Source organism: Podarcis tiliguerta, assembly GCF_965153285.1.
Source record: "Podarcis tiliguerta genome assembly, chromosome: 5".
Taxonomy (NCBI): domain Eukaryota; kingdom Metazoa; phylum Chordata; class Lepidosauria; order Squamata; family Lacertidae; genus Podarcis; species Podarcis tiliguerta.
This window is the reverse complement of record NC_139538.1, coordinates 5,591,036-5,618,402: the sequence shown is the minus strand read 5'-3', so window position 1 is coordinate 5,618,402 and position 27,367 is coordinate 5,591,036. Positions and strand designations below refer to the sequence as shown.

At 44.8% G+C, this 27,367-nt stretch overlaps 1 protein-coding gene across 1 annotated transcript in view; it reads right to left on the bottom strand.

Annotated features, from left to right (window-relative positions):
• The window catches only part of EIF2B5 (eukaryotic translation initiation factor 2B subunit epsilon), a 32,931-nt gene extending 5,909 nt beyond the window's left edge, over positions 1-27,022 (bottom strand). Inside the window, exons 1-13 of the mRNA XM_083442117.1 lie at positions 26,743-27,022; positions 20,389-20,513; positions 19,132-19,317; positions 12,557-12,734; positions 10,532-10,612; positions 9,883-9,960; positions 8,502-8,814; positions 7,673-7,818; positions 6,998-7,136; positions 5,927-6,028; positions 4,675-4,782; positions 3,998-4,088; positions 1,823-1,946 (exon numbers count right to left, since the gene is read on the bottom strand). Coding sequence (XP_083298243.1) covers positions 1,823-1,946; positions 3,998-4,088; positions 4,675-4,782; positions 5,927-6,028; positions 6,998-7,136; positions 7,673-7,818; positions 8,502-8,814; positions 9,883-9,960; positions 10,532-10,612; positions 12,557-12,734; positions 19,132-19,317; positions 20,389-20,513; positions 26,743-26,907 — 1,836 coding nt within the window. The 5' untranslated portion in view covers positions 26,908-27,022. The remainder of the gene's footprint in view (positions 1-1,822; positions 1,947-3,997; positions 4,089-4,674; positions 4,783-5,926; positions 6,029-6,997; positions 7,137-7,672; positions 7,819-8,501; positions 8,815-9,882; positions 9,961-10,531; positions 10,613-12,556; positions 12,735-19,131; positions 19,318-20,388; positions 20,514-26,742) is intronic.
• Between the last annotated feature and the right edge of the window lie 345 nt (positions 27,023-27,367).

Genomic DNA, 27,367 nt, shown 5'->3' with positions numbered 1-27,367 from the left:
CCCCAGGGGTCATCTAGTCCAACCCCCTGCAATGCAGGAATCTCAGCTAAAACTTCCATGACAGGTGGCCTTGGTGGATCAGGCCAATGGCCCATCTAGTCCAGCATCCTGTTCTCACACACAGGCCAACCAGATGTCTGTGGAAAACCCGTGAGCAGGATGTGAGAACAGCAGCCCTCTCCCCTCCTGTGGTTTCCAGCAACTGGTACTCAGCAGCATTGCTGCTTTCAAAAATGTGGAGGCAGAGCGCAGCCATTATGGCTGTTGTTGTTGTTGTTGTTTAGTCGTTCAGTCGTGTCCGACTCTTCGTGACCCCATGGACCAGAGCACGCCAGGCACTCCTGTCTTCCACTGCCACCCACAGTTTGGTCAGATCCATGTTTGTAGCTTCGAGAACACTGTCCAACCATCTCGTCCTCTGTCGTCCCCTTCTCCTTGTGCCCTCCATCTTTCCCAACATCAGGGTCTTTTCCAGTGAGTCTTCTCTTCTCATGAGGTGGCCAAAGTATTGGAGCCTCAGCTTCACGATCTGTCCTTCCAGTGAGCACTCAGGGCTGATTTCCTTAAGAATGGATGCGTTTGATCTTCTTGCAGTCCATGGGACTCTCAAGAGTTTTCTCCAGCACCACAATTCAAAAGCGTCAATTCTTCGGCGATCAGCCTTCTTTATGGTCCAGCTCTCACTTCCATACATCACTACTGGGAAAACCATAGCTTTTACTATACGGACCTTTGTTGGCAAGGTCATGTCTCTACTTTTTTAAGTACTTTTTAAAAGTACTTTTAAGTACTTTTTTTAAGTACTTTTTTTTCTCTACTAGCCATTATGTCTAGTAGCCACCAAAAGCCCCCTCCTCCATGAATTTGTCCAATCCTCTTTTTAAAAGGTTTCCCACTTCTGGTGTAGACAATTCTGAGCAAGAGTGCACCAGGCAGTTTCCTGTGACACAACAGCAGGAGTGGAAGAAAGGAGCAATTAAGTTCGGCTCTAGTGGAGCCCCCCATGTATCCTCTGGGGGAGGCTAGTTGTCGAATGCACCCCTTGCTTAAGAAGCCTTCCTGAAGCTCCGTTTGCGCTCGCCCGAGACAAGTCAGGGCACTGCAAGGATTATCAGCACAGACTGCCAGGAACAGGAGAAAGGATGAAAGACAGGAAGCCCTTTGCATTCCTGGCCAATCCTCTCCTGCACCGTTTAATTAGCACTCTGGAAGCAGCAAGACAGCCCCACTAAGTATAGCACTTCGGCCAGAGCCTGTTAACAGCTTCTTACTATTTTATACTTACAGGAAAGAGGAGTTACGAAAGAAAACTATTAAAGCATTTAAGAGGCAGCGGCACCATGACAGAGGAAAGGGGTAGGGGGAAGCAAGAACGAAAAGATGCAGCTACGTTAGGGATTTTGACTTGATGGATTTTCTTATGCTTGCTTTGTTGGCTTTTAATATATGCTGTGTGAATTGATCCTATTTACACTTTCGTATGCTGCCCTTTTGGTGAAGGGTGCATAAGAAGTACTTTTTTAAAAAGAAAAGATAGATAGATAGATAGATGGATAGATAGATAGATAATAAGCTTTTCAGACCACAGATGAGCAGGAAATTGCAAACACAGCGAGCACTTTCTCTGCAGATAATGCTTTTACAGTTCACAAAATCCAACACGGGAAACAATGGCCCAGGGAGCATCCAGCAGTATCTCATCGGAGGCATCGGAGGAGAGACCTGTGTCTCTGGAACAGCAAATATTGCCCTTTCTCCAGAGGGGAGTTCCTGAAGAAGTAAAGACAGACACTGCATCCAGTGAGAGAGCAGGGAAACTCACAGGGACTACCAGCATGCAGTAATGTTGAGGGTCCTTTTCCGCATTTAGCTGCTGCAGTGGGAACTCCAGAACCACTTTGCTGAGCACCTCCATCACCTCTTTCAGGCCAATATTATAAGCATATCTGAATGGGGAAGAGAGAGATAGCAAGGTATTATGGGACATGGATGGGGAACTCATCATTCTCCCCTATCTGATCTGCTACCCACTATCAATATGCACAGCTTAAAGAAAATGCACAATGCTTTCAACAACACTCTGTAATTGCTAGTGTAGAATTGCACGGTGGGTTGGCTCAAATGAGTAAGGAAGAATATCCAAAATAAATTAAGTAATTTGAAAGAGTTTCCTGCTGTGATCCTTTGTCTGACATTTTTAAAACAATGGCGGAAGTCTGACCATGTGGTTTTCATTTACAACTAAGTAGGGTGGTTTTTTTGTTCTTTGTTTGTTTACACTTTTTCATTCCAACCAGACCTGGCACCTCTGCATATTTTACATGCTTCCATTTTTTACTTACAAAGACAACATCTTTGAAATATTGCCTTATAGTCTCTTTCTTACAGCCAGCACTCATGGTAGTTTTTGAAGTTAAAGCTGCACACTGGAAAAATTTACATTTTCTTCTCCTCCCCTCTTCTCAGGGCTTCTCCTTTCTGCCTTTGCCTATCCCTGCCTTCCCCTCACAAAAACAAATTAGCAGGCAAAAATGAAATTCCCATGACTGGAGGGTGGAAGCAAGGTCAAAGAGCTACTGGAGAGACTTGAACAACTTACTTTCATCAGGAGAAAATGAAATGCCTCGTGTTTGGTAGGCAGACTATCAGCACTTCTCCCATAACTCATTTATCTTTGGTAGAGGCACTGATCTAGTTTAGAGATTCACTTTGCGGCTATCATGCTTATATTAAGATTCTGTGTTAACAAAGCTGTCATTTGGAAAAAACATTCTATTCACTACTTTGTTTTTAACAATCTTGATCTGCTCTGTGCTACTGCATGCTCAGCCACAGTCCCCAGTGTCCAGACCCTGCCCTAAATATTTAAGAGTGCCAGCAAAGCCTATGACCAGAACTTTACTGCCACAAAAATAATCTTATATAAATAGCATGCTGAGAAAAGTAACATGCCGATTTGACAAGAAGTTCACAGATTATGTTCTCAGTTGATTTATTACTACTACTACTACGCCTACTATTAGCAGTGAAGAAACTCACACTACAAATGTTAATAATCATAGAATCACAGTTAGAAGGGTCCAACCCCCTGCAATGCAAGAATCTTTCACCCTTTGTGGGGCTTGAACCCACAACCCTAAGATTAAAGTCTCTTGCTCTACCCACTGAGCTATCGCAGAGGCACCTGGGAGTTTGGCCCTGCAGCTCAGCAGTAGAGCCCATGCGCTTGTTCACAGAAGACCCCAGAGGAGAACATGAAGATGTGTCAGATTATTTGCTTCAGTGGTTCTCAAACAGTGGGCAGCTCTTGAACATCGATGTTAGAGGAGCCTGGACCAGGTCAATGATCCACCTGCTCCAGCATCCATCTCTGCATCCTTCCTGCAGTTCCCATCAGCTGGTGCTCAAAGGCATCCTGCCTCTAACTGTGGAGGCAGAGCATAGCCTTATCCTCCGTGGGCGTAAGGTTACAGAGTGGGGAAAGATCCTGTAGCAGACAAACCTAGAGCAGGGGTGGATGTTGTTGGTCTCCAAGCCTCACTAGCCCCAGGCAGCGTGGTCAATGGTCAGGGATGACTGGAAAGAGAGTCCAACAACACCTGGAGCACCAAAACCCAGCCCAGAGAAGTTTCCTAACTGAGAGGTTTAGCACTGCAACCACCCAAAATGTCTCTGCTATCGTGGAAGAGGTGGAGAGACAGGGAACATACAGACACGCCTGGTCAGAGCATCCTCTTCCTCCTCCTGCCCGCTTCTGTGACTGGCTTTAGAAGTAAGCCAGAGATGCAAGAGGAACAGAACAGGGAATTGACCTGAATTCTGCTTTATCTCCTGCTGTTCAAAAATCAAATTGACTCAAAATAGAGCTTTGTACATGTAACTGTGGGCCTCACACGTGCAATTGCGGCTCTGCATAATGCTTGTCTCTGGACTGACCACCCTCAAACAACAACCTCCTGCAAGTTCAGAACATCGGGGGGGGGGGACATTGTCATACTTGAGAGAGTTGATCTCCAGAACCAGGTTGTCACAGGAGATGTTTTCCTCTTCGCCCCTCTGCAGGGTACCCAGCACCTCATTCTGGAAAACTGCAAGCCAAGGAAACAGCAGATTGTTAGATCAGAAGCAACAAACACCAGCACTCCCTGGGAAAGAGCCAATAGCAGGAGGCATCAGTTCCCAAATCTGTGCAGCGGCCAAACTTGGATTCTTTTTATTGCACAAGTGGTTTTCTACACAGTACACAACAGGGAAGAGGATGCACACAGAGCTAACTCCTTACAGTGGTGCCTCCCAAGACGAAAAGAATCCGTTCCACGGGTCTTTTCGTCTTGCGGTTTTTTTGTCTTGCGAAGCAAGCCCATTGACGGAGTAGCGCTATTAGCGCTATTGGCTAAAAAAGGGCTAAAAACTGCTTTTTAAGGGGGGGGGGATTAGCGGTTTTGCTGCTAAAATGCTTTTAGCAGCTTAGCAATTCAAAATAAGGGGTTTTGGAGCCAAAAAAAACCCCGAAAATTTTCGTCATTTTTCGTCTTGCAAAGCAAGCCCATAGGGAAATTCGTCTTGCGAAGCGCCTCTGCAGACGGAAAACCCTTTCGTCTTGCGGGTTTTCCATCTTGCGAGGCATTCGTCTTGCGGGGCACCACTGTACCTTGAAAGCCAAATGGCTCTTACCTTTGATATCATCCAACAGAGGAGAAGCTGTCCGGCTGTCTGCTCCTTCAGACCCCAGACTCATATCACTTTCTGACTCGCTTTCTTCTTCTGCATTTAAAATGGGACCTATTGAAGATGGAAAGAGAAAGTGACCGGCTGCGGAAGTTCCCCCCAAAATCAATTTGGCCAAGCACCCCTTCGTCATTTCTACACCCCAGCCCAGAGGATATTCCACCTGCTGGGTGTTTATGCAAAGCTATGATGCCACTCAAGAATGGCTTTCTAAAGGGCAGGGTTCGCCTAACCAGCCCCTTGAGCACAAACCCTGAGCAAGGACCCCTCCCTCCACACCCCTGAAATTGGCTCTGGGGGCATCCAGAGAACCTCAGTAACAGCGCATGTGGGGGGGATCATTCCATCTGGCAAGCTGAAATGCTTGTGGAGATGAACAATTGGAAGCACGCAGTGCTGAACCCCACCCTTGCTCAGTCTTCCAAGGACTATGTACTGCAAGATGCTCTCAGCTGATCTCTGGACACCACAGCAAGCATTAGGAAAGGAAACTGTCACCCGGGAGTGCAGGATCCTGCCTATGGAAGGCATCAGCATGGCCTCCCAAGTAGGACATGTTCCTAGGAGGCCTTCTCGGTGGCTGCCCCCAGCCTTTGGAACTCCCTCCCTAGAGAAACTAGACTGGCTTCCTCCTTGTTGTTCTTCCACCAGCAGGTGAAGACTTTTCTGTTCCCACTGGCTTTTGGGAACTGACTGCTTTAAATTAAAGGGCTGGTGCCATGCTGTTTTATTGTGATTATTTGTACGGTTTTAATAGATTTTATATGTTTATATAGTTTTAAATGCATCAATGTTTAGGAGCTCCTTAATAATAGTCCCCCCCCCTATATTTTTAGCAGTTCTTATTTTTCTCTCTAAAATAAGATACCCCTGCCTTGATTCCCATCATGGGAAAAGGTGTATAAATATATATATAACTATAAATAAAATAGTAAGTATAAGAATCCTGTATCTGGCTGCTGGCTGTGCCACACGGAGGAAGCCTGAACACGGAACAAGTCAATCATTTGCAAGGCTAAGGGAACCTGCTGCCTCTTCTGCCTTCTTGCCCAGCTCCTGATCATTCCAAGGGCATCTGTATGGGACAAGCAGCTGGTGGGCAGGGCCCATAATCAACAGCCCTCTCTTCTGTGGCTGTGACATTCCACCAACAGGCGCCTGTTCAAACCCACTTTGCCCCAATGCCATTTGTTCTTACCCCAAAGACTCTGCCTTTGCTCCACTTGGTCTACGTCATTCTCATCATCTGCTTTCCAGAGATAGCCTCTCCCCTCTGAGCCAACGTCCGCTATATTGAAGCCTAGAGTAGGGGGAAAGGAAGCAACGTTGGCTTGATTTCAACCACTTCTCAAGAAACAGGCTGGGTTAAGAAAAGGAGGCGGCCAGCATGACCCCCCCCCCAATAGATGTGACCCAAACAGTGCGTGATGACTTGTAAATCAAGGCTGGCAGCCTGTGTTCAATATTGAAAATGGTACTGTACGTGTTTAACATGGTATTTCCCTGTCTGTATCTCTTCCCTGGACAGTCATCTTTCTTTTCAAATCATTCTCTAAAACACAGCATCAGATTATTTCCATGTTATCAAAAACCAACCAACCAACAACAACGCAGAGTTAACAGTGGGCTCTCCCTTTTAAGAAGGTTCAAGCTATTGCTTCTTTATGTAGCTCACAGTTAAACCTATGGAACCTAGCCCACAGGAGGCAGTGATGGTTACCAACTTGGGTGGATTTAAAAGATTAGGTGCATTCATGAAGGATAAGGCTATCTGTGGCTACTAGCCATGTTGGCTACACTCTGCCTCCATGGTCAGAGGCAGTAACGCTTCTGAATACCAGTTGCTGGAAGCCACAGGAGGGGAGACAGCTCTTGTGCTTGGGTCCTGCTTGGTCCAGCAGTTTCTTCTTACGTTCTCCAGCAGTTAAGCCCCAATTGCAATTTCCAAGATGCAGAAATTAAGGCTGGCAAAACCATGGCTGAGCTTGGATTTGAACCTAAGAGCAGCTTGATATGCTGAACGCTGCACCACCTAACAGGAGGAGCTGAAGTCTCTGTCCTCTCCTGCATCTCCTCCCTACTGCTCCCCTAGGGACAGGTCCCTCGGCTACTTGCTTAACCACCAATACCTGCACATATATCTAATTTTCCAAATTGAACAAGCACAAGGCTCTGTAAAAGTCACCATGAATACAAGGCATTGGGTGGGGGGAGGTAGGAGACCCCACACTTTGTTTGCCAGCAATTCCAGACAGAATTGCTCACACACCTTTTAGCTTCACGTTGCTCTCTTCTTTGTTCACACCCGAATCATCACTGAACTGGTCGTCATCCTCCTCCTCTTCATCCGTGGGATGCAGAGAGATGACGGTGCCTTCTTTGAGGACCATGTCAGGTCCCACCACCACCTGGAAATGAAGCAATGTTTCCATCTATGCCAGGAACACCTGGTGCTTTGACTCCTCCGGGAGGAAAAAGCACCTGCAAACCCCAGTCCCAGAATTCCAGAGCGTTCACGCAGGCAGATAGTCCGAATAACAAATCCAAGCGACTGCGGAAGCGTTAGTAGTCAAGGCTGCCAGCAATTCTCATCTTGGCCATCACACTCTTGCTTTAAAACAAAGCTGATAGCTGCTCAAAATGCCTTGCAATCTTTACGTCGCAAGGACCCCCCTAGAGCAGGTCATCATTATCCCCATTTCACAGATTGGCAGCAGAGGCTGGGTCAGTGACTAGCCTAGGGCATTCATCAAGCCATCCAGTGTAGCTGGGGCAACCCTAGTCAAATGGGCAGGGTACAAATAATAAAATGTTGTTGTTGTTGTTGAGCAAGTCTTCAGCCAGAATTTTAATTCTGAAACGGCATCTTGGGGACAAAGGGCCAGAAATTTGTCCACTGACGTATCACAAGTCCAAGGGCAGAGCAGCAGCTCTTTGAACTCACCTGGGAAGTGAGGACGCAGCGAGGATTCAAGGTTACCCCCTTCTTCACTTCGGCTTCGTCGCAAACTATAGACTGTTGGATTCGTACATGGTCCCCTACATGGACGCCGTTCCACAGGAACGCCCTGTCCAAAATGACCTCATCCCCTGCCAATCACAAACAAAAGGACGTGAAACAGAACACAGTTACCCATCATGCAGCAGAAACACCCAATGCTGCTAGCTAACCCTAGAGACGCTCCATGCAAGAACCTGAGATGGCCAATATATACCCTGACTCATCCTAGTCCTCCCTTTACCTGCTTCTCCCTTGTCACAGCTTCCCCAATTTCCTACCTCTCCTGCTCACTTCTCTTGCAGATGGTAAGATGTGCCACCTTCCATGTTCTGAGCAGAACCTAGCATGCTGTGACAGCTCTGAGCCTGTTCCCAGTGTTGGGAAGCTGGTGCTCAAAGATGAGAGGTAGCAGCAGGTCTTTTATGTAGGGCAAATGCAAGGAGCAAACGAAGACTCAAGCATAACCCAATGGGTCAACCCCATGAAGTCTGTGCCTGAACCAGCCCAGGCCCTGCAATGCACTCCAACCCAGCTGTGACAGCTTGCAATCCAGTACAGATTGTCAAAGCCTATGCTACACTGTCTGAGTAGCAGAACCAATTCCCGGAGACACAGATAGATAATTCTGTCCCTTCCGACGTAACTTCACCTCCCCCATTTGTCTCTTGGTGGCTATTTATCATTTCTTCTATCAGAACTCCTGCTCCTTCAGCCACAAAACGGTGCAGACTTCTCCACCAACCCACGCACCCTTGCCTAGGGAAGAACTTGCCTATTTTGCAGTTGGGGCCAATAACGCTGTTGGTTATGGAGCATTTCTTGCCAACGGATGTTCCCTGCCCGATGAGGACGTTCTCTTCCAAGATGCTGCCATGGCCCAGGCTCACCCCCGCCCCCCGGTAGATGTTGTGCCGCGAATGCGTGCAACTCTGCGTCTTGTCGTCGGTGAAGTTCATCTCCGGAGTCAACGGGTAAACCCAGCGCTGCAGGACGTCAAAGGACACAGACTCGTACATCAGCAAGTTGGACACAGGGGCGCCATACTCTTCAGATGTCACATGCATATGGATCTGGTTGCCCAGGACCTGGAGAAGGGAGAATCACAGAATTGTAGAGTTGAAAGGGGCGCCCAAAGGTCATCTAATCCAACCCGCTGCATTGCAGGAATCTCAACTAAAGCGTCCAGGAGAGAGGCACTGTTCAGAGATGCTATTCAAAAAGCCAAAACAGCAAGGACAGGCCATGGTCCCCAATTCCCAAGCAAAGCAGCTGATAGTTTGACTCCTTTGCGTGAGGAAGCTGGAATTTGACTCGGATTTTGGATTCTCGAAGACTTCAGCTGCTTGTTGGATTTCTACCCTTCCAGGGGTTTCATTGCACACAGCTATGGCACCCCTGCAAAGCTACTTTCATAGGTCACTCAGTAATTAGGCCACATACCAAGCAGAGCATAAGACAACACGTACGTTAAAAAGAGATAAATAAAAGGTCAGAGATTGACCTGTGAGCCCTGGAAGACCTGCTCCCTGCCTTGCAGGCCTTTTCCACTTAGTCTGGGAGGGCCCTAACTGACTCCAGCTACAAAGCTGAGGCTGCCAAACAGACTCCTGAGCTGGGCTGTTGTTGGGGAATTTTTGTTGGAGGATGTGGTTACTGTTGGCTTTTTTGTATCTTTATTTTAGATTTTGTTGTGATTCATATGGAAACATTTCAGTTTGGTTTTGTATTTTTAAATGCTTTATGTATTGTTTAGAACTACTTTTGCTATGTCCATATATATTTTTCTCATGTTGTTAAGCCACCTTCAGCGTGGTGGCATATGAAAAGGTGGCATATAAATAAAATTATGTATGTATGCATTTATGTCTGAATAGGCTTGTGCAAAGAAAAACATTTTAAGTGGCTGCCGAAAAGAATACAGTGAAGGTGTGTTCCTGATGTCAAAATGCAGTGGATGTGCCTCAGCAACCGGCCTGGGACAACCATCTGCCACATTCAGCCAAAACATTGCTCAAATATGACACTAAAGATTGAGGCCCCCAGCTCCCTGTACTTCCTCCACCCACAAACCCCTTCATCAGTCCTTGACGTTAGCACTGTGCAGCCTCTGGCTCTTCATCCTCTCAGAGCAGCCTCCCATCACACAAACTTACTTCTTCGTTCACTAGAAGCCCACGCACCAAGTCATCCCGAGTTTGATAATCAAAGTTATCCGTGAATAACTCTGCGACCTGCAAGAAGAGAAGAAGCGCGACATAAGGGTAAACAAGCCAGAACAGGAAGTCACAGTTCCACATAATCCTCTTAAGAAAGCTTTGCATCAAGATGAAGAAAATGCAGTGAATTTCTAACACACACACACACACACACACCCATTATGTGTAACACAAAAGAGATTTAATGCATCCAAGTAGCCACTGATAGCCTTAACCTCCATAGCCTTATGATTACAACCCTTGGGGGATTTGCAGTTTAGAGAAAAGGCAAGTAAGAGGGGGCATGACAAAAGTCGTATAAAATCATGCACTGTGTGGAAAGAGCACAGAGAAATGTTTTTCTCACTCTCCCATAATACTCAGGGCCATGCAACGACGGATGGAAGATTCAGTTTGTTTCACTGCAAAGCAGTCGTTCCTCTAGGATGAAGAAGTCCTTCTGCATAAACTATTTCCCTAATCAGCAGACACCGGCCAGACCTCAGCGTCCAGCTAACACATTGTGCCTTAACGTTGCTAAACACAAATCAACACTTGAGAGGGAGGCCTCTCCAGCGGCAACACTGAGTCTGCTTCTGACACCCACCTGTGGAGAGCAGATGCTGATGTGGCAGTCCAACAAATCATGTCGTATTTGTACTTCTTCAACGTTGCCCTGGAACAGGCTCTAAAAAGGTAAGGACACAGCAAAGGCCTAGTGAGCCTCGCAAAACAAATTCGATACCAACATCTCTGCTTGCTAACCTAGAGAATCGACAGCAAGAATCTGGCAGGAGGAGTATCTTGAATGGACCACGTGTGTATGGTGTCACATGAACCAAGCCCAACAACCAGCTCAGACTAAACCACCTGCAGCAGAAACATTTAGTGCCTGCAGAAACAGTACACAGAATTGAAATCAGGAGCAAACTCCAATACGTTTTCAGCATTTAATACTTTAATCAATGCATGTTTGAATGTTAATGGCATAACCGTTACCTGCTTTTCTTCTAAGTTTCCTGGTAAAGAATGCTAACATTTCTTTTAAAATCAGTGGTTTTCTGTTTGTGAATGGCCTGTGTGTTTTTCACAACGCTACACAGGGAATCTAGAGAGCTCTGCAACGCTCCCCTGCGACCCCACTGGTAGGGTGAAATGAGATGCAGAACAATAAGCTTCCCAGTGTTTCCAGACAGTATCAAAAGTTAGGTGGAGGTGCTCACAAAGGAAAACACATCCTCTACACAAACATATGAAATTGCTTCACACCAAGAGAGCCCAATTTTGTCTGCTCCAAAAGCCAGCCGCTCTGAAGGTTTCAGGCAGAGGTGTCTTTTCAAATTTTATCAGAGCCCAAGATCCTTTGACTTGAAACACCACTGACTCAGGCTAGGACGAGTCCCACCAAAGCTAGGGACGAACATGTTTTCCTCGGTTATATGAGCTTGCCTAGAATTTGAACTGAAAGTGAGGATCATGCACCTAGTTTAAGACTTCCCACACTTTTAAGGCAACATGTGGGGTTCCCTCACAGCAGGAAGTGTAGAACTGAATCTAGGGTGCAGCAAGTTGCCCTTTGCTACAGGGGGAGATGCTCAACTTCCTCACTCATGTCCCCACAATGAGCTCAGGAAGAAGAAGAGTTTGGATTTGTCATCCCGCTTTATCACTACCCGAAGGAGTCCCAAAGCGGCTAACATTCTCCTTTCCCTTCCTCCCCCACAACAAACACTCTGTGAGGTGAGTGGGGCTGAGAGACTTCAGAGAAGTGTGACTAGCCCAAAGTCACCCAGCAGCTGCATGTGGAGGAGCGGGGACGCAAACCCGGTTCCCCAGATTACGACTCCACCGCTCTTAACCACTACACCACACTGGCTCTCAAGAGGCTGCACTATTGAATGACACTTGCATATCTGCCCACACTTGTGCATAAAACATGAAGCTGCCCCAAGGTGTTAGAGGGAGTGCCAGAAACGAGTGGAACGAAAATGGCATCAATTCACAAGCATCCACAGCATTCAATTAATAATAATAATAATCATCATCATCATCATCTAAACTTCTCCTTCTCTTATCTCTCTTCTGTCCTCTCCATCCCCCCTTCTTTCTCCCATTATCTGAATGCAACAGCACTCTACCCAACCGTGATTCCCAACCGTCTGAACTGGTAATCCAAGACACACTGCTTTGGACCATGGAGGCAGAGCCTCATTGTTACTTTGAGAGGGAGAACCCAAAGGCTCTGTGGGTTGCAGCCAGGCGCAAGGTTCCCTACTTCTGTTTCAGGCATGCATACAACATTTTCTTATTCAACCATCAACCAACCCTGCAAGATAAGACGGGAGGTACACTGAACTGTCTGTGCTCAAAAGCAAGCCCGAACCCGAGCCTGGATTATCAGGAGAAGAACATAACTGGATGAGGAATTCAATGTCACATTATTAGGACTGTTCCATCACTGAAAGCAATTCTCTCCTCTCCTCCCCCATATGAATTCCCAACACCTCAAAGCTAGCTGGGAAGGGAGACCCCTGTTGCACCAACAGGACTCGCTGTGCTGGCTCCCACTCGCGCAACTGTTTAGTACAATCTGATCCTCAGGTTCCTGACAGTTGCTCCCCTATTAACACACCGTAGGAAACCGGAAGCGTTTCAGCCCTTGAGTTCTCTGGTAGTGCAGCACTTGCTTCGTCGCACTGTCCATGGCAAGGATGACGTCGTCCTCTTGGCACCTGGAACGGTGGCCTGGTGTAGATTCCTTGAAAATCATTGTCATCACAGACACGTTCTTCTCCAGCTTCCGCCGTAGCCTGTAAAGAGGTGGTCAGGGTGTGGTGAAGGAAGAGAGATTTTAATTTAAGTGACACACACCAGGAGAAAACAGTCAGAGGAGAGACTTCCGGGTTGAGCGCCATCGATCATGGCGGCCCCCTGCTGAGCACCGGAGGGGGAAGCTCCGAAAAAAACAGGGTTCTACCGCCACGGCGACGCGGGGGACCCTTGGAAACGTGGACGGAGGAGGTCTACGTCCGTGGGACTCGGCGGGCACCAACAGCACTCTCCCAAAACGTCTCCGGGGCTCAGTAAGAGCTCCGGAGCGTGGCGGGGGTTGAAGCGGTGCTGAGAGTCAATCGCTTCTTTTTCGGAGTGACGTCGCGCAGCTGTGATCGGAGCAGCGCTCAACTTTTTCCTGTGCAATTGGGACTAAAAAGAAGGATCCGTGAGTAGGAAAAATACAAATACTTTAAAGGATCTGATGAAATTAAGCAAGAATTGAGAAGTAATTGGATTTAAATTGGACTTAAATTAACAACGTAATATGATACCGAAGCGGAAAGGTTTAAACAGGGAGTCAGCCTTCCGCCTGTAAATATTGGAAAGCAAAGACGTGAGGACTAAAAACCCTACAAAAATAAAGTTCGAAAGGGTTGAAATCTGAAGTCTTTGGAGAGAAATCCCCCCCCCTCGGGAAGCAGGGAAAGAGGGGGGGGAGTTTAAAAAAAAATTTTTTTTATTGCCTGCATTGAAAGAAGTTTACTATAAAGTTCACTGCCTGGACTCCTGGTCCTGATCTGTCAAATCTGAAAGTTAAGCCATATGGACTGTGGAAGTGCTTAAAGGGATTTTTTACAAGGACTGGAGTAATGGATATGGAGTTGTGAGTTGTGGATATTGAGAGGGAACATTACTGATACAAGTTTGCTGTGAAAGGAGAGTGGGAGACATATTATCCCTTCAGCTGCAACATCTGCTAGGTCCCCCTGGTGGCTACTGGAATTGTTACAGAGCTACAAAATAACTGAGAAAAATTTCCACTGTTTACTTTGGAGTAGATAACAAGTTACAGCTGCAGAGTAACCTTGAAACAGTCGGCTTATGGCAGAGGAAAGAGGGAAAGTACAGCAATTTCAAGACAAAACAACAAGATCTGGCAAATCTTTTCACACGGGAAGGAGGGGATCCTTCCCAGAACCTACAGGAAGTGCCTCTGTTACACCTAAAGTTAAAGTAATGTCGGGGACAGAAGACCTTATTACGGCAGGATTTGCAAGGGTACAGGGATCCTTAGACAAACTGACAGAGGAACTGGCAGACACTAAAAGACAAGTTACGGAATTAAAAAGCCAGGTCGCAGAAACAAATAAAGGAGTAACAGAGGCCTTCCAAAAAATAGAACAAAATTCTGCAAGTATAAAGCAAAATACAGCTTCAATTAAGGAATTATTGGAAGCATCGGCCGAGACAAGAAAAATTGCTGAGGAGGCAAGGGAAGTTGCAGTTGCCACAGAGGAGAAATTACCACCGATGAATAAGCAACTAGAGGAATATAGAGCAAGATTTTCTATGCTGGACCTGAAAGAGAGACAAACGAATCTGAGAATTAGAAATATACCAGAAATTGAGGAAGGAAGCCTGCGGGACCTTCTTACACAAGAATTTGAGAAATTTTGGAACTTGGAACCCGAGAAAGAGGAATTTAAGATCTTGAGTGCCTTTCGATTGGGAAGAACAAGTAAAAGGATCAAAATTAGAGACTGTTTGATTACGTTTCGAACCAAAGAAGAAAGAGACAAGGTTCTTGGACTACATTTTCAAAAACCCTTGGTAATTAATCAATCCAAAGTTGAGATTTTTAAAGATATTCCAAAATTTCTTTTGGACCTTAGGTCAAACTACAAGGACCTGGTTACCCAACTAAGAAAAAACAATATCATCTTCAGGTGGGAATTCCCGGAAGGAATTTCTTTCAGTATCAAGGGAAGAAAGATAAAGATAAAATCAGTGGAGGATAAGAATATATTCCTAGAAACCTACGAGGAGGACCTACAGAAGGGAATTTTAAAAGTAACAGACCCATCGGAATCATCAGAGGAAGGGAGTGAAGGCGTGACAGGAGCAAAACCAAAGAGGACTCGGAAGAAAAAGACACCACCGGATTCGACAGATAAGGATAAGACGTTGGGAGCAACTGGAGGAACATAATAGAATAAATTCACCATGTCTCTGCAAATTTTAAGTTGGAACTGCAATGGTCTTAACTCGATTCGAAGGAGGAAATCGATCTTTCATATCTTAAAAAAGGAACAATTGGACTTAATTTGCTTACAAGAAACACATGTGACAAGGCTCCATAGGAAAATTTTAATTAATAAAAGACTGGGCCAAGAATTTATCTCATCTGACAAAGTTAAAAAAAGAGGGGTTGTAATATATGCTAAAGAGAGCCTCTCACCAAAGTTTATGTTCAAAGATGAACAAGGGAGATATTTGGCAATTGAAATCCAATATCATGGACAAAAATATCTGATAGTAGGTGTGTATGCACCTAATGATGGAAAATCCGAGTTTTTCAAGAAGTTGCATGAGACATTGATGGATTATTTGGAGTACAATGTGATGTTGATGGGTGACATGAATGGAGTAGTTTCGACAAATATGGACAAGGCACAACGACAGGTAGTCACCAAAGATGGGAGACTACCAAAAACCTTTTTTGAATTGACTGATAACCTGGATTTGGTGGACATTTGGAGAACTAAAAACCCCCTAGGAAAAGAGGGTACTTTCTTCTCTGAAGCCAAAATGACCTGGACAAGAATCGACCAGATATGGATTACGAGAGGACTGGCACCGAAGACAAAAAAAGCGGTAATCTGCCCAAAGACTTGTTCCGACCATAATGCTGTTAAGATGGTAATGAACTTAATACCAACTGGCTCCTTTAGATGGAGGATGAATGACGCTCTGTTTAGAGACGAGGAAATAACCAAGAAGGCCCAGAAAACCCTGAAGGACTATTTTGAGATAAATTTAAACACTACGGTGGAGAAAAGAACTGTATGGGACGCAAGTAAAGCTGTTATGAGGGGGTTTCTGATTCAACAGAACACGTTTAAGAAGAGACTACAAAAGGAAAAAAGAGAAAAGATCTTAGAGAAAATCAATGAGGGAGAAAAGAGACTAAGAGTAAAACCAAAATCACAGGAAATTTTAAGAGAAATTAAGTTATATCAAGTTGAATATATGCAAATGATAAATCAAGAAATTGAATGGAAAATAAGGCAAATGAGACAACGGACTTTTGAATCAGCAAACAAATGTCGAAAGTTATTGGCATGGCAAATAAAGAAGAGACAAAAACAGAACACGATAACAAATTTGGAAGTGGAAGGAAGCAATATACAGAACCCAGTGGAAATAAGGACTGCCTTTCAAAAATACTTTAAACAGCTTTACTTTCAGCAACCCCAGAATGAAGCAGATATAGAGGAATTTTTGAAAGAGAACGGGCTATCGAAAATATCTCAAGAAAGCAGATTGAAACTGAGCGATAGGATAACAGATCAAGAAATTCAGAGTGCCATTCAGAATATGCAACTAGGCAAGTCTCCAGGACCGGACGGACTGACTGCCAAATACTACAAAGTATTGAAGGACTGGTTAATTCAGCCGTTGAAAGATGTTTGTAATGAAATACTTCAGGGGGAAAAAGCACCAGAAACGTGGAAAGAAGCTTTTGTCACGCTTATACCGAAGACAGAGACTGAAAAACATCAACTTAAAAACTACCGCCCAATATCGCTACTGAATGTGGATTATAAAATCTTTGCAGATATTTTGGCTAGAAGATTCAAGAAAGTATCAATAGAGGAGATTCATAAAGATCAAGCAGGTTTTCTCCCAGGAAGACATCTATCTGACAATGTGAGGAATATAATAGATATATTGGAATTTTTGGAGGAAAAAATAAATACAAAAGCAGTTCTGATATTTGTAGATGCGGAGAAGGCCTTCGACAATATTTCTTGGAGCTTTTTGAAGAAGAATCTCCAAGGTATGGGGGTAGGCCAAGAATTTGAAAATGGTATAAGTGCAATCTATTCTGAACAAAAAGCTAAACTAATTGTAAATAATGTAATAACTGAGGAGTTCAGAATAGAGAAAGGTACACGACAAGGTTGCCCAATTTCCCCTTTACTTTTTATATCAGTCCTGGAGGTGTTGCTGAATATGATTAGAAAGGACCAATTGGTTAGAGGGATACAGGTCGGATCTAAACAATACAAATTAAGAGCATTTGCAGATGATTTAGTTTTGACATTGCAGGAGCCAGAATCCAGTGTAAAAAGAGTCTTAGAATTGATTCAAGAGTTTGGTCGATTGGCAGGGTTCAAATTAAACAAAGTCAAAACCAAGGTTTTGACAAAGAACTTAACAGAAATTGAGAAAGAAAGGTTTCAGAATGAGACAGGATTGACAGTAGTGAAAAAAGTGAAATACTTGGGAATTACCATGTCTGCTAAAAATGGGAACTTATATAAAGATAACTATGATAAATGTTGGTCGGAGATAAAGAAAGATCTAGAAACATGGTCTAATTTGAAATTCTCGCTAATGGGTCGCATTGCTGTGATAAAGATGAATGTACTGCCAAGAATGTTGTTTCTATTTCAGACGTTGCAGATTATAGACAAAACTGACTGTTTCAGGAAGTGGCAAAAGGATATATCTAGATTTGTCTGGCAGGGCAAAAAGCCAAGGATAAAATTTAAAATATTAACTGATGTTAAGGAAAGAGGGGGCTTTGCCCTGCCAGATCTGAAACTTTACTATGAAGCAGCAGCTTTTTGCTGGCTAAAAGAATGGCTACTTCTTGAAAACACCGACATGTTGGACTTGGAAGGATTTAATAATGTTTTTGGTTGGCATGCATATTTATGGTATGACAAGGTCAAAGTGCATAAAATGTTTAAAATCCACATTGTCAGAAATGCATTGTTTAAAGTTTGGATGAGGTATAAAGATTTGCTTGAAAATAAGACTCCAAGGTGGTTGTCTCCAATGGAAGCAAAAGCACTAAAAAAACTCAATATGGAGGCCAATTGGCCAAAATATTGGGAGATTTTAGAGCAAGATGGTGATAGAGTGAAATTACAGAGTTATGACAAATTAAAAAGTAAGGTTCGAGATTGGCTTCATTATCATCAAATAATGGAGGCTTTCAAAATGGATAGAAAAATTGGTTTCCAGGTGGAAAAATCAAAATTGGAAACAGAACTGTTAGAACCCAAAACTAAGACTCTGTCAAGAATGTATAACTTGCTGTTGAAATGGAATACACAAGATGAGGAAGTGAAATGAGTGATGGTTAAGTGGGCCCAAGATTTGGGTCATAACATAATGTTTGCTGACTGGGAAAGGTTATGGACCACTGGTATGAAATTTACAGCATCTAATGCCTTAAGAGAGAATATTATGAAAATGATATACAGGTGGTACATGACACCAGTCAAGCTTGCAAAAATCTATCACTTACCTGACAATAAATGTTGGAAATGTCAAGAGGTTGAAGGTACATTCTTTCACCTTTGGTGGACATGCCCAAGGATAAAGACATTCTGGGAGATGATTTATAACGAGCTGAAAAAAGTCTTTAAATACACATTCTCGAAGAAACCAGAGGCCTTTCTCCTGGGTATGGTTAGCCAACAGGTGCACAAGAAGGATAGGACATTTTTCATGTATGCTACAGCAGCAGCAAGGATACTCATCGCACAGTATTGGAAGACTCAACAGCTACCCACACTGGAAGAATGGCAGATGAAAGTTATTGACTATATGGAATTGGCAGAAATGACCGGCAGAATCAGAGACCAGGGTGAAGAGACGGTGAAGGAAGACTGGAGGAAATTTAAGGACTACTTACAGAAACATTATAAGATAACGAACGTTTGATGACATCGGATTGAGGGTGAATGGGTATTTGGGAAAAAGTGATCAGAGAAAGATTTAATATTTTGTCAGACTTAAGGAAATGCAACTATCTACTAGTCTTTAAGAGTATTAGAAAATCAAAATATGATAGAGGAAAAGAATTTGCAGACAGAATATTTGACTTGGAATACAGAGAAGGAAGGTCTGGGGAAGTCGGAGAAATAAGTTAATGTAAAGAATATAAGGAGACAAAAATTGTTTTTAATATGTTTATTTTCTTTGATGTATTTTGCTGTTTTGTGTTTGTGTGTTGTAGTACCTATTTTTCTGTTTTTTCCCTTTCTTTTTCTTTCTGTTGCTGTTCTGAGGTTGTTTGTTTATTGTTGTTTTAAGTTTTTGTTGTAAAACTCAATAAAATATTATTTAAAAAAAAAAAGAGAAAACAGTCAGAGACTCAAGAAAGGCTGCTTCATCTTCCTCCCAGATACCCACCTGTGCTCCTGCAAAGCTGTGGAAATGTTAATATTGGACACCACATCTCCAGAGACAAGGATGAAGTCGGAGCGAACGAGTGACTTGGCATCAACATCCCTGAGCACATCACCAAGTGAGCGGTAGAGGTCTGAAGTCACAAACCGTACAGTATTTGGAGAGGCTGGACGGCACCACTTAGATTTCCTGGCAAAGAAGGCAGATAGAATGGAATTATAGGGGACATATGCACACTGTGTACAGTAGATGATGACTCCATGATGTTTTTTTCTGGCATTAGAAGAAACAAAAACCATATTACAAATCAGATGGCTTGAAGTGTCTTGAGGGAGCAACAAGGAAATAACCCTAACCCCCCCTCCCCCATTGGTTTTAATGAAAATAAGCTTTTCTTTCTCGCCACTTTTGTTTTTGTTTTCTGTAAAGATGCCTTGAGCAGCATGTGGCAAGAGAAGGCATCTAATAAATTTAATTAATAATAAAAATGCAGAGGATCGGGCTAAAAGATTTCTCCATGCATGGGGGAGCTTTCAAAGAAACACAGAGTACTAAAATGCTTCTAGTCATTCTAAGCATTCAGAATAAGGAGTGATATAAATCCAAAGACATGCATACTTTTAAAAAAACCCAAAACCAGCATTATAAACCGAAACAACCAAATGAGTCCAACCGAGCAGGGCATAAAGCTACAAGACTGCTTAGCCCACATTTATTATTCTTTATTAGCACTGCTATAAATTTGAAGATCAGGAGCTATTCCAAATTATCCTGGAAAACAGAGATATTGCCTTGTGTGTGAAGTATAAAAGGCGCCATCTACAGGAAACCTCTCATATGTGGGTCTCACCTAACAAAAGAAAGCTGGAAAGAATGAGTTGATTTTTAGGTATCTTTGATATCTTAACTATTCTGTCACCCTACTGTTTGTATAAAGAGTGTGCACTACAGACTTTGAGGAAAGCAGGGGCTGGTTTAAAATCCCATTTTCTCTCTTGCTAACATTCCCTCTCCCCCCAACCTCTCTCTCTGCCTCAGTTCCACCACTTAGCACACTCATACATGGCGCCCAATTCCTAGCAAAGCACAGCATCATCTTGTAGCATATCTGCCCTTGGATGCCACAAACCTATATGCCACTTGAAGCATGAGGTTATGGGGGCTGACCACTTCCGGCCTACAAAAGCCATCAGCAGGAATAGCTGACCTGAGATAAAACTAAGGAGGACCAAAAGCAACAAAAAATGTGTCTGCTCTTACAGTAAATGTTCCTTGATCTCTGCTGACTTCCAGCAGCAGAAGACGAAGGTTTCCTCCACTCCAGTTGCAGTTAGGAATTCCAGGGTGTAGTCTATCATGGCTACATTTGCCAATGGAATCAGAGCCTACAGGATAAAGAAAAGTCAGTGTCTCCACAAAAAAAGTTATAATACATTATATTCTATAATTCTGCTAGCAGGAACACATCCTAGCATCTTGTTCAATGTGTGACTGTATTTAATGAAACAGTTTGTGTGGTGTTGTTTTTAAATAGCAGCCATTGGGGGGGGGGGGATAGGATCAGGACCACAGCAAGGAGGGTTAAGCCCTGCCCTCCCACAGCACACCTGAGAAAAGTCAGCCCCCAAGCTGCTGGTGGTGCTAACAGTGTCTTCTCCCCAATGGCAAACTTCAAGGGGTGATATTCATCTGGACAGAGATGTCCAGCAGAGAGATACTCTCTGCATGGTCCCAATCCACAGCCACTAGGTTTAAAAAAAAAACAACCAGACATATTGAATGCAATCATGCATTTAGCATAGTGTGTAATTTGACCTTGAAATTAACAACCCCATACCTTGGGTTTATAGAATTCGTGCCCCTGAAACTTGTTAGAATAACGTTTTGATCCTCTTTAACAGCACTGCCGAGTTTGAAAGTTTTATGTTCTTTGGGGGCTTAGTCCTGCACGCCATTCCATCTTCCTTCTAGCATTAGCCAATTAAATTTTTAAATTGTGTATGTTACCAAATCTCACTACAAGTGGCCTTCTGAAGATATTAAAACAACAAGCTAAGTTAACAATGAGTTGCAGCTTTTATCAATGGGCCATCTTAATATTTTCATGCCTTGGTCCAGCAATACAACAGAGCCAGCATGACATCCAAATGAGCACATCTTCCATCTCATGTAAAAGGAAGGTGACACACATCACAGCATAGCAACAGAGCTATATTAAACCAGGCACTGGGGTACATCTTCACCCATTGCCTCTAATTTTCCATTCTTTTTCAGTCTCAGCTTCACTAATTTAACCCGCCTTAGTTGGTTGGTCTATCAAAGAAATTAAGGCAGCAATCCTATGCACATTTTCCTGGAAGTAAGCCCCAATTAAGGGACGCGGGTGGCGCTGTGGGTTAAAGCCTCAGTGCCTAGGGCTTGCCGATCGAAAGGTCGGTGGTTCGAATCCCCGCGGCGGGGTGCGCTCCCGCTGTTCGGTCCCAGCGCCTGCCAACCTAGCAGTTCAAAAGCACCCCTGGGTGCAAGTAGATAAATAGGGACCGCTTACTAGCGGGAAGGTAAACGGCGTTTCCGTGTGCGGCTCTGGCTCGCCAGAGCAGCGATGTCACGCTGGCCACGTGACCTGGAAGTGTCTCCGGACAGCGCTGGCCCCCGGCCTCTCGAGTGAGATGGGCGCACAACCCTAGAGTCTGTCAAGACTGGCCCGTACGGGCAGGGGTACCTTTACCTTTTAAGCCCCAATTAACACAATGGGACAATTAATACAAGTACTCATGCATAGGATTGCTCTGTAAGGCTGCAAATCTAGGCACATTCCCACGTAACTTGGTGGGAATTGGACCCAAGCAGAAATGCAAAGGACTGCATCACAAAGCATGCTCTCCTACTTTGAAGTTCCACAAGCTTTTATCTCTGCACGCAGGCTCCATTTAACCTGACTCTTCAACAAAACATACTAACGGCCAATAATACATGGCCTGGTATGAATTCCTGCTGTGTCATGCTCTCCTATCTCCTATTGCTGATGCAGCAGCCAGCAAATTACATCCTTTTATCTCCTGGTCAATCTTAAGACCAAGCTGCTCGTGATAAATTTAGGGACAGTTCTGTCCTGAACCAGTCTCTCAAAATAAGTGGCAAGATGATGATTGTATTTATATGCTGCCCATCTAACTTGGGTTGCTCCAGCCACTCTTGGCAGCTCCCAATAGAATATTAAAAACACAATAAAACATCAAAGGTTAAAAACATTGCCTGTCCAGTTGCCAAGGTCATCATTTATTTATATACTGCCATTTATCTACTAAAGTATCAGGGTGGTATACAAAGATAAAATGGGAAACAGCAGTGCAAAACAATGATTGAAACAACTGGCCACTCAAAAAACAAAAAACCTTCAAGTTGCTACATAGGCCTGTTCGCATGGAAAAGTCTTCAAAAGTGAGGGTGCCTAATGAATTTCTGCTGGAAAAGTGTTCCAAGGCATGGGACCACTGACACTAAAGGTCTGACTTCTGTTTGAGACCAGTAAGGTCTCTGTAGCAGTGGGTACAATGAACAGCGTTCCTCCAGATTATCCCAGTGAACATGCTGGGATATAAGGATTTGGGCGATCCTTATGGTACCCTGGACCCAAGTTGTTCATCGGACAACACTAAAGCTACACATCCTCCCAGGCTGCGACAACCTCAAATTTTAGGTAGTAAAAGTACTCTTCTTACAAGACTGGCTGGCTAATTCAATGCAAGGAAGCAATGCAGTTTTGTGTGGTTTTGCCTCTTTAGCCTCCAGCAAAGCGGCACATTACGACAGCAGCTTCCACGTCAGCAAGGTAAAAAGCAAAGCACCCTCTAAAATACTTGCTGGAGTTCCTTTTCCACTATCCACAGACCAGGTATGTGTTTTATTTTTCCTCACCGTAAAACCTGTTTGAATCATTTCTGCGTATAAACCAATTAACAAGTCAAAAAACAAAAACAAAAAACCCACAAGACAGCCTTCTCACACATTCCCTGCCTCGTGGCTTCATTCCACACAGTCTAGACAGGCGAACCAACAGAACTTTTGCTAGAAACCTCTGCCTGTAATTTCGTTTCAGCCCAAATTCAGTCTTTCATTCACAGGAAGTACAGGAAACGAGATAGCACAGCCATACTTCAGCTGTTATAATCTCTGATCCCTCCTATTTCCCTTCCCCCCTGGCTGTTACCTAGTGGTGGGAGGGTTCTTGACATATGGCCACATCCTCAAATTTCAGGGAATAAAAGTGCTCTCTTATCACACTGATCAGCCATCTTTCCTTTCTTACACAATGGCACACATTGTTTCCAGGCACACATGACAACAGTAGCTCCAACAGCCAGAACGTTAAACATCATTCAGGCTGCTGGTGCAGATTGTTTCCTAATTAACCACAGCATGGATTTGTAGTTTATTTTTCTTCACTGTAAACTAGTGACTGATGGGAAGTTCTCACATTAAAGTTTTAAGACCTAAGGGGACCTGCATGTCTGAGGTCTACACAAGTGCCTATACATTAGGTGTCTGGCTTGTGCATTTTGCCGAAAGCCAGCTAACTCAATGAACCATACAGCTTCCAGGAAAACTTCAAAGTGCTAATTGTTAAAACCCTTAATCGTCTGGACTCAGTAACTTATAGAAATGCATCTGCCCAACACTCTCCCTTTAAATCAAAGATTGCAGGGGGGGGGGGGAATCCTTCTCCTGCTTCTCAAGTTAAGACAAGTTAAGACATATTTAACTGGGCCTTCTCAGTTGTGGCACCCTTCTGTCCATTCCTGCTCATAGCCTACAAGTTCATCTATGAGAGTTTCTTAAGAGCAATGCTATTGTCTCCATCAGCCCTTGCAAAAAAATTAGCTCAGTTCCCTTCCCCCCATCGTGCCACAAAAACTTGGCAGAAACTTGAGTCTAATCAATTCACTCCAGCTTGCTGCATATGGTATTCTTCACTTAAAGTTTCTTGTTGGAAATGAGTCCCAAGTTCTCTTTGTGTGTTCTTTAACATGCACTCTGCTGAAACTGTTGCATGTGTTCATTCCAAAACAAGCATGCAATCAAGTAAGTGCTGCACGTAACTCCTCAGATGACTGCAGGTGCCTCAAAATTGGATAATATTTTTATCAACCACTGTGGACTCCTCTTGCAAAAAAACATGATGAATTCTCCAGCCTACCAAGGAATCTGCTCAAGAGCTGACTGCTTCTCTTTTCTTGAACTATGACAGGGCTCAGCTGCTATTTTCACAATAATAGGTGTCTCTTTTTAATAAGTTTTGCCAGCTGTAAACTGAAAAATCTCACCAGTAATCAACTCTGTGCAGGCAAGCTGGCTGCTACAAAAACTATCCAGCAAAGCCTGCTTAACAACCCGCAATGACACAGATTACAAGGGCTTCCTAAATACTGGATTCCCCCCCCCCCTTTTAAAGGCAAGATCAAAGGATGACACATCTTCCACAACAACTGGTAATTTCAGTGGAAGCCATGCTGTTGTTCGTGGATCACATGAATTATCCCAGAGAAGTTACCTTCTCCATCAACTGACAATATCTAGAAAGGCTTAAGTCTTAGTACTAACCCTTCTATTGCACTGAATATAAGGGATCATGACTTCCCTTACTTTAAAAGATACAAGCTAATGTTCTGACAGGTGGAAAGATGACTTAATCTGGCTCACTTTCACATCTTTCCAGCCCTCAGAAATCATCCCAAAAACATCCCAACACAGAGATTTTTCATTGGCATTTGTGTGTACACAAAATGCTTGCAGTGATGGGTGCAGGGCTCAGAGGCTGGAGGTGAACATCTTAAATATGTCCCTACGACGAGATTCTTGGAACTATCAGTTAAGAAAGGAGTGTACTATGAATGGAGTCTAAAGATACAATGGAAGTCATCTCTCCAAGAATGGAAGACACAAAGGGTGGAATTCAACATAGCACTAAAGGAAATGTTGTGTCAGTGCTAGGATTTCTCCTTGCACAATGAAACATTCTCTCCATACACCCCCTAAATCTTTTATGAAGTTCCCCCAACGTTCTGCAGCACATTTAGGGACAATGGGGTGTGTGCATGGGGGCGAGGAGAAAACAAAAAGTCCATTGCACAAGGGGCTCATTCGGCTTGTGCAATTGTTTACTTGAAGGTCAGCCATTCTTTTTTATAAGAAAAGAAATAATTGCTGCTGCTTTAACAGCCAACTCATGCAACAGGAGAGGTGAAGCTATTTCCAAAGATGAACAAAGATCAGTGTTGGGAGGAAGGGGAATGAATTTCAAACTCTGAATGACAGCACAATCCAAACTGTGACCAACCACAGGGAAGCTTTATTGAATCTAATGGGGCTTACTCATAGGGTACACATAGGAAGCTGCCTTATACCAAGTCAGACTATTGGTCCATCTAGCTCAGTATTGTCTGCAGTGACTGGTGGTGGATCTCTAGGGTTTCAAAAAGGGAACCTCTCCAAACCCTACCTGGAGATACCTCCAGGGATCAGACCTGGGACCTTCTGCTTGCAAGGCCGACACTTTAACTCTCTGGGCTGTGGCTCTTCCCCAAAATGAGCCAGACAACTGGAGTCCACCCAGCTCAATACTTCCTACACTGGCCAGCAGCAGCTCTCCAGGATTTCAGTCAGGAGTCTCTCTCAACTCAGCTGGAGATGACACTGAAGACTGAACCAGGCCAACGCAGAAGCAAGCTGCAGCCCTTCCACAAACAACACAGGAAGCTGCCTTAGGCCCAGCCAGACCTCAAGGCACTGCAATCATCTGCAAGGGATTCCCACACAGCAGGGCTGATGTTGCTATCCTTCACGTAACGTTTGCAGACATCTTTGTAACACGGAGCTGAGTCGGCTTCAAGGACCAAGGCCGCAGGCAGACCAATTCTGCGTTATGAAGATGTCTACATTCGTGACATGAAGGCTGGCAACATCAACCCCGCTGTGTGGGAATCCCTTGCAAATGGTCGCAGTGCCTGGAGACTGTCAGTCAGGCAATGCATCCGCAGCAGTGACCAGTGGAGGAACAAGAGGAGGAGGAGCGCAGAGAGAAGAAATGCTACGGTGAACCTGCATCAGCACAACCAGACGCCTTCATCCACCCCAGCTGCACCAAAACATGTCTCTCCCGCTTCGGTCTCTACAGCCGCCGCGGCCGCTGCAACCTTCCTGAGACGGACGCCACCAGCGCTTTCCCAACCTCCCTGGCTGCTGGCTAGAAGTGCCGGCAGCTGTAGTCCGGAGATCTCCTTCCTTGGCGGTTTTAATGTGGAGGTCGGGGGGCCATCTGTCAGGGATCCTTTAGCCAGGATCCGTGCCTTGCAAGGGGTTGGAGTAGATGACCCTCGGGTCCCTTCCAACTCTACGGCTCTAAAACACCTGGGCACCCAAGGCTGGTCCACTCAGCTCAGAATTACCAGCGCTGACCAGCCAGCGAGTCTCTCCCAGACCTGCCCGGAGATGCCTCTGAGGGTCGAACCTGGGACACGCCCCCCCCCACCGACCCTCAGGCAAAGGCAGAAGCTCCGGGCGCTTCGCTCCGTGAGGGAGGCAAGGCCACGCCGCCGCCCCCCCTGGCCGCCTCACCCGGGGCCGGTCCTTGGAGACGGGGCAGAAGCGGCGGTTGAAGCTGTCGGCGACCAGCACGGCCTGGAGAGGCGGCGGCGGCTCTTCTTGAGGTTCAGCTCCCCGGGAGCCGCCGGACCCGGCTCCACGCTTCCCGGAGGAGGACCCGCCGACGCGGGCAGCCATCACGCCTCACTCTCGCTCGCGGCCTCCGTCGGCCCGCCTCTTCCGCTTCCGGAAAGGGGGGGGTAGGGGTAGGTGGACGGTGCCTCAGAGTGGACAAAACACCGAGAGCGAAGACTCGCGCGAGAGGGTGGTGAAGCGAGGAGTGAGGGACCAGCGCCGCACATGCGCACGCTCGACTTCGTGTGGCTCCGGCGCCTTTTCTTCTTTAGCGGCTTGTTCTATGCACAGAAGTTGGGAAGCGATCCTGCACCCAAATAAAATGGTTGCTGAGTTCAGAGTAAAATAAAATAGTTATAATTTGTATTCATAATTTTCATTATTTTTACAGCACTATTATTATTATTCCCCACCCGTCTTTCTACCACGCTGGGCGACTTCCAACACATATAAAAACATAATAAAGCATCAATCCTTAAAAACGTCCCGACACAGGGCTGCCTTCAGATGCCTTCCGAAAGTT